The sequence below is a fragment of the Hyaena hyaena genome, unplaced genomic scaffold (genome assembly GCF_003009895.1).
Source record: "Hyaena hyaena isolate Hyena2069 unplaced genomic scaffold, ASM300989v1 scaffold_1195, whole genome shotgun sequence".
In the NCBI taxonomy this organism is placed as follows: domain Eukaryota; kingdom Metazoa; phylum Chordata; class Mammalia; order Carnivora; family Hyaenidae; genus Hyaena; species Hyaena hyaena.
Window position 1 is genome coordinate 498,338 of NW_024081833.1, and position 7,578 is coordinate 505,915.

Sequence of the window (7,578 nt, forward strand, 5' to 3'; positions counted from 1 at the left end):
CCAAACATGACACTTTCAAATTTAATTTGCATTACTAACATTTTCACCATCACTTTCATAAGTTTAGATAACCAACAGTTATCTGGTTTGTAGCATTTGCTGATCCATGTAGTGTAAATACTCCCATCAGGCAATCAATATGACATCACTGAATGCAGAATTGGAAGCAATATGCAGTAGCACACTGCATATATTATATTGTATTTCTATGATACAGAGATAATTGATATAAATAACCTCAAAAACATAGATAATAGGGAAATGTAACAAAACAATTAAGAAGGTGGTAAGTTTTTGCTTCGGATTCTGTGACTCCTTTTCTCTCTGTCCCACCCCACCTGTGGCCTCTGTCTCACACTCTCTCAAAAATAAACATTAAAAAAAAGAAAAAGAAGGTGGTAAGTTTTGAATATTTAATGCCTTTGTTTTTAATGTGTTACTCAATTGTACATTTGTATAATTTCATTTTAAATAATGGCTGCAGTTAACAACCAGCTCGCAAAGTTCCTGAAAATTTACCAATAAACTCTTTCAAGTCAACATAAGCTAGATCCAGCACACCCCCATGACTTCCTGCTTTTAACTCATTGGCCTTCCTGAATGTTATGATTCATGTCTTTCATCAACTCTGGAAATGGGCAATTATTATCTATTCAAATATCGTACTGCTTTTCTAAAGGTGTCGTTTTCTAAGAGGGCTTTCAAATTCACCTTATTCTTAATACCGACTTATTTCTTATTTAAACTTTCGATCCTTTCTTCTCTTTAAGCAAATTAAAGACTAAGCAGATTAAAATACTTATTTCACCTCCTCTATTTGATAATTCTGATACCTTCAGTCTTTGCAGATATGTTTCCATAGTTTGTTTCTTCTCCAGATTCTTACTTTTGGCTTACTTCTTCATGTTTTGTGGTTTTCAATTGTGAGCTCATATGTACCCACAATCTTTTTAGAATACTTTTTTAAGGTAATGTAAATTTTGGTCACACCGTGTGAAGATAGGCTGTGGTTCGTTCTCAGGGGAGACTCCTCCTACCCCACCTCACCTTTCATGCAGGGCCGAGGAAGCAAGCTAGAATTCATGGTTTTCCTCTATGGGGAAAGATAATCTTTTAGTTCACCCAACAAAGGTGTCATTTTTAAAAATACCTGCTCCATTCGTAGGTCTCTGATCTGACTTTCAGTGTTATTGTTCTAGTCCCTGGTAGCCTTTGGAAACGTTTCATCAGTTTCCCTGTTCCTCACTGGATTAATGCTTTCTCATACCTCTTAATTTGCTGCCAGCCTTGCTATCCACTACAATGATGATTTTTATATTTTACCTATCATTTTTGAAATATTTTGTGCCAGGAATGTTTCTTTGAACATCTGGTCTACCATATTGCTGATTAACCATGTTTACTATGTAAATTGGGGATTCAACTCATGTGGAAAGGTATAGGAAGCAGGGAGATCAGCTAAGAGGCAGATGTAATAGTCCAGGCTAAAGATAAGAAGACCTGAATTAAAGAAAATTGGAACAGAAGGGGAGAGAGGAAGCTGAGGAGAGGATAATCTCTGAAGAGCTTTGACAGGGTATAATACTGGGAAGTTGGGTGAGAGAAGAGAAACCAGACTAGCTGCAAGGTCTCTAGCTCAGTATCTTTTATTTTAAAATTTTTAATGTTTTATTTATTTCTGAGAGAGAGAGACAGAGAGAGAGACAGCATGAGCAGGAGAGGGTCAGAGAGAGGAGATACAGAATCTGAAACAAGCTCCAGGCTCTAAGCTAGCTGTCAGCACAGAGCCCAACACGGGGCTCAAACCCACAAACCACGAGATCATGACCTGAGCTGAATTCAGACGCTTAACTGACTGAGCCACCCAGGCGCCCCTCTAGCTCAGTATCTTACTTAACTTGTTAGAGATACCACTCACAAAAAGCATTTGAAATATTCTCCCAAATGAACCTGAATGGAATCTAATGTGTTTCAAAACAATGTTAATATTTCTAAACGTGTTTACAGGCATGGAAAGAAGAACAAGATCGATTAGCAGAAGAGGAACGCTTAAAGGAAAAAAAAAAAGCAGAAAAGAAGAGTAAGGAAGTTGGCAAAAGGAAAGGCAAGGAAAGGGTAGAGAAAGAAGATAGTAAGACTTTGAAGAAAAAATCGCTTCCAAAGGAGAAACCTAAAGAAGAGCAAATAAACATCCCAGAAGTAACAGAGGAGCCCCCCAAGCACCCAGAACCTGAGATTGTTTATCCGGTAAGATCAATGTTCTAAGAAGCCTCTTTGGGTCCTTACTCATTGTTTTGGGAAAAACACAGCTTGTGTGAAAACATAGGGTTCCCAGTCTTCACTGACCCCACCAAAGGCCTTGGAGTTTCTTCCAGCATAGATGATCTCAGACCCTACTCTACCCTCTAATGCCTAGGACCTTCTTTATCAGTCACCAAGATAGGAACTCCCTGAGGCCAGTTTTCCATGAGTGCCCTGAAGCTAGGTTACTAAGGGAGGGGGAATGGAGATTTGACACAAAAGCATTCATTTAGGTTAGTATAAATAAACAACTATGAAAGATCATCACAGTGAGCACAGAGGTGACTGTGTTTCCCTCCCTCACAGGATTTGCTGAATTGGCACCCATGTTTTTTGCTTGTATGCTTTGGTAAAACCTTCCCTTGGCCAGTCTCTCCCTCAAGAATCTTATGAGGAAAACTTAATTGGAAAGAGACAGATAAAAATGAAACAGCCCTTGTCCTTTCTAGGTGCTACTCTAAGCCAGTTCTCAGGCATTAGCTTGCATCACCATCACTTAGAGCTCTATTAGCAACATTTAGTAAAAAAAAAAAAAAAAAAAAGCCTTTACCATAGGACTCCCTAAAATGTGTCCTAAAATAAAGTGTCAGTATTCCTCAATATATCAGTTCACTTTAAACAGAAAATTAACAGCCAGTGAAAGAGAAATTGATTTCTTCTCCCACTGCTTTTCAATCACACAGTGATTTGATTTGCACTAGGGTATCAGGGAGATCCAGTGAACAGATTTTAAAAGCAGGGACCTCCTTTAATTCTGCCTGTCACTGTAAGACCACAGGAGGCGCTCGAGATAATATGGACTGCAGCCTCTGAGTCTACAAAGTAACACACATTCATTTAGTCGAAATTAAGCTTACAGCAACTTGAACCCGCGCACGGCGATGAGCCGATTTTTGTCAATTGGAGCTCCACACTCAAAGTGTGATGTTTTCCCTTCTAGTTTCATGGATATAATATGGGAGATATACCCATCCAAATCTCAGGAACAAATTCTTATCTGTATCCTTCGGATGGAGGGCGGATTGAAGTAGAGAAGACCAAATTTGAAAAAGGTACATTTTGAAGGCAGCTGGTTAATCACTTGAAAGACAGTAACCCCTTTCAGGGGGTCTCGGGGACTTGAACCGTGAGTGTGATAAGTTAGGGTGGTAACGGGGCCTCTGTAGTTTATACGCACCACGTTTAGCATTTCCAGACTTCACGTTCTTCTGTTATAATCGCCTGCAGGGCATGGGCCAGCTGAGAGGTTAGCTGGGACACTCTGTGAAGAAAATTCTAGTCATGAATGCCTTAAAATATTTCTATATGATCATGAAATAAATAGTAACCACAACAAGCAAGGAGCTAATTAGTAATATTAATTACAACATGTAGTGACATCTCAGAAACCAAGCACATACTATGAGTTTAGAGCAAATTTCTGGTTTGGTTTCTGGAGCACAGAGCTTGCAGGCATTGCCGCCGAGGTTAGTTATTTGAGCTACAGAGAAGTTGCTTCTGGGTTCAGAAGTCTGTGAGTGGGAGAGGAATTTGACAGATGCATGGAGGAGGATCTAATCTGGAAACAACCTGAAGGAAATGCACATATTTCTCCCCAGGAACCTATCAGGGACATCTTTGATGGCTTATCTTTTTGCTGTGCTTTAAAGATCTCTCAGGTGGATTGGAGACCCTAGGCTTTATTTGACAGCTGATTGTGAGAGCTGTGAGGAGGTCCATTTGGAAGGCCCTGTTTAATGTCCACAAGGTTATGCCCCCCAGGAATGGGCAACATAGGCCCATCCTATTCTCACACTCAGCCTGACACCAACTTACCCTCTTCTCCCTCCCCCTTCTTCTCCCCTCCCGACCTCTGTCTCTCTTAATCCCTCTCTCTTTCCTTCTCTCTTTTTTTGTCATCTAATAACTAGCCATTTAATGAGGAAATCATTGCAACAGTGAGATACTGCTCCCTGTATGAAATCATGGCTCAAGCAGAAGCATTATTAGATAGAAACTGCCATATCAAACAAAGGGTCACACTAATAATTTTTAAAATAAAAAAGCCTGCAAGTTACTCAAAGTATTTTAAACAGTGGTTAGTGGTACAACTTACATCAAATGTCAGGCCATTTTATTATATAAGGTTTGTCTATTTAAAACATGACAGGGATAGTTATTAATATATAGGTACACATATTTGTATTATCATATGTTTTAGTATTTTGAACACCATCCTTGGGTATAGGGTACAATTAGTAGTCATTAAAAATGGAGCTTAGAATCACATAACTGAGAAAACTACTGGACTCAAGTTTTGAAATGTTACATTCTATTCTTTTTTTTTTTTTAATGTTTTATTTATTTCTAGGAGAGAGAGAGAGAGAGCGTGAGCAGGGGAGGGTCAGAGAGAGAGGGAGTCAAAGACTGAAACAGGCTCCAGGCTCTGAGCTGGCAGTCAGCACAGAGCCCGACGCGGGGCTCGAACACACGAACCGCGAGTACATGACCTAAGCGAAAGTCGGACGCTTAACTGACTAAGCCACCCAGGCGCCCCTGTTACATTCTATTCTATCTACAGCTATGTAATAGCTACATAACTATTCCTTGCTCTCATTGAGATTTGTATATGCATACGTTTAGTAGTTTCAAGTGGGTCACAGTAAATGAAATATTTTTATCCTAATCCTATCAGTTTTGAGAGATGGTAGCCCTGTCAAAATTGAAAAGAATAATCTGAGTTTAAAAAAGAAGAGAAAAGCTGAGAAAAGGGACCAAAAATGAGTCAGAACACTAGAAGAGAGAATGGACCATTAGGAAAATGCTTAGTTGCTCTATGAATGATAATATCTACCCTAACTAATTGATGTAATTCTTTATAAATTATAAGACCCTTTCACATTGGCTAACTCATGTGATTAATCACAAAATTGAGTGTAGGTAGCCTTGGCCAATGTATTTTCTCTTCTGTAATTTGGTTTGAAAGTCTGAAAACAGGAGTGCCTAGGTGGTTCAGTCGGTTAAGTGTCTGACTTTGGCTTCGATCATGATCTTACAGTTCCTGAGTTTGGGCCCCACGTTGGGCTCTGTGCTGACAGCTTGGAGCCTTGGAGCCTGCTTCGGATTCCGTGTCTCCCTCTCTCTGCCCCTCCCCTGCTTGCACTCTGTCTCTCTCTCCCTCAAAATAAATTAACATTAAAAAAAAATTTTTTTTAAAGAAAGTCTGCAAACATCTTCCTGATCCACCTCCCATTTATTTCTGGGATTCCACCCAGAATCTCAGGCATCTTGAGGCATCTTTTCATGAAATAATGATATCCATAGGTGTTTCCACTCCTTGGCGTATATTTTGTGCTGCATTATTTACATGTCTTGTCAAGCGTCTTAGCGGGGCATGATCAGCAGCCCATCTTCTATCCCCTGATTTTCCCCAGGGCCAACTTTTATCAAAGCAACCGTGAAAAAGGACAAGCACACTTTTATAATTCATTTAAAAGACCCTAAGAAAATTGTGAGAAAGGAAAAAAAGGAAGAGAAGTCTTCAGAAGATGAGAGAAAAGGAAGAGAGGAAGAGCAAAATCTTCAAACGGGTAAGCAGCTGCCTCTTTGTGTGAGTGGAGGTCAGTATTCCAGTGACGCATCAGACCCATCCATCTGACAGCGACACACCTGTGTCTCTACCACTTAGCAAGTATAATTTTTCCAGATGGTAAGGCAAGCATTTTGCCATTCTGCTTATGTGCATTTTCCCTAAGGAGTACATACATTGCACACACAGCCCGTAGACAGAGGTCTGCTCACTTGGTTATTCCCCATCTGGACACCCCACTCTTGAGTCCGGTTGTCACACCGAATCTATATAGGTGGCTGCCTTTAAGTAGCAACATTGAGTGTGCAATGTCCATCCTTGTCTGAATCTTATTTTACACAACTTGTACCAAGTGAAATCTCTAGGACTCGGGTTCTCATTAATTGATTTCTACTAAAGCTTTTCTCCAATATTCACTACAAATGATGGGGTTTCCTTCTGTGCTCTATCACTTAGTTCTTCCTAAGGTCTCACGTTTTTTAGGTTACGAGGACAAGAGAAAAATCCTATATTTAGTCTTGAGAGTCTCTACCTCTGGTAATGGGAGCTCCAGGTGGATGTCCATGAAACTTATATACTAATTATAAATGTATTATACATCATGAAACTTCCTGATAATACTCTTTAATATCTCCAGGCAGCACCACCTGGGAAAACTAAATGCTTTCTGCCCAATGTGACATGAATTATACCTGCAAAAGGAGAAGAGCTAATTATTAATAAAATGTCTTGAACTCTAATTAGTAATAAGATACATAACTAAATCTTACTAATAGATTCACTTATGATTACAGTGTTCTCCAAACTTAAGAACACAATGCATGACAATTCTGAGTGTATCCAAGAACTTAAAACAGAAATTTTTAAATTTCTTTTCTTTATTTTGCCTGATATAAGAAGATGTGGTTTATTTTCAAAAAATTAGGAAATTAGAATATTGAAAGAAAAATACAGTTGCCCATAATTCTATCACCCCAGTGGTAACCACTATTGTAATCTATTTCTTACTTTATCATCTTGAACCTTTTCTTATTCATTAAATAATCTTTGAAAACAAAGTTCTCTAATGGTTTTGTAGTGATTCATTGGTGTATATACATACATATCAATAATTTACTTAATCCTACCCACGTTTTTATATACACGATTTCCACTTTGCACTGACTTTTGCTTACATGTCTTTTTAATAAGATGGAAATGTCCTTGACTTGACTTGATTTTGTCTTTTAGAAAAATCAAATACAGAGAATAAAGCTGTCAGCAAGTTTGGGTCTTTCTCTGCCACCTTAGAAAATGGCATCTGCCTCTCAATCAGTTACTACGGGCCAAGTGGAATAGCACCAGGTAAAATAAACACAACAGCAAGGACAAGTGTCCCATGACCAAGTGTATCTGCCTACCCCCCACCGTGCTCACCTGTTGATTAACAGGTTCTGACCTAATGCCCCTCTTTTCCTGAAAGGTGGGAATGTATGTGTGAGTGTGTCTATATATGGGTGTATTTACATGTATGTACATGTGTAAACCTTCATACAGAGAAAAAACAGTGCTTTAACATCTGCAAAAGAAATTGTCATATATAATTTTGCATACAATCACATATATTTATAAAATTTTATAGATAGATAGATAATTTCAGTTATCTTTGTTAACTAGCCCAGGAAAATATGTCTATTAGTTGGTGCCAAAAAACAGACAAACAAACAAAC

The 7,578-nt window shown here is 38.8% G+C and overlaps 1 protein-coding gene across 1 annotated transcript in view; it reads left to right on the forward strand.

Moving 5' to 3' along the window:
• The window catches only part of LOC120224591 (sperm-associated antigen 17-like), a gene marked incomplete at its 3' end in the record, with an annotated part of 146,017 nt that extends 138,804 nt beyond the window's left edge, over positions 1–7,213 (forward strand). Inside the window, exons 21-24 of the mRNA XM_039222853.1 lie at positions 2,008–2,247; positions 3,242–3,353; positions 5,715–5,870; positions 7,100–7,213. Coding sequence (XP_039078784.1) covers positions 2,008–2,247; positions 3,242–3,353; positions 5,715–5,870; positions 7,100–7,213 — 622 coding nt within the window. The remainder of the gene's footprint in view (positions 1–2,007; positions 2,248–3,241; positions 3,354–5,714; positions 5,871–7,099) is intronic.
• Between the last annotated feature and the right edge of the window lie 365 nt (positions 7,214–7,578).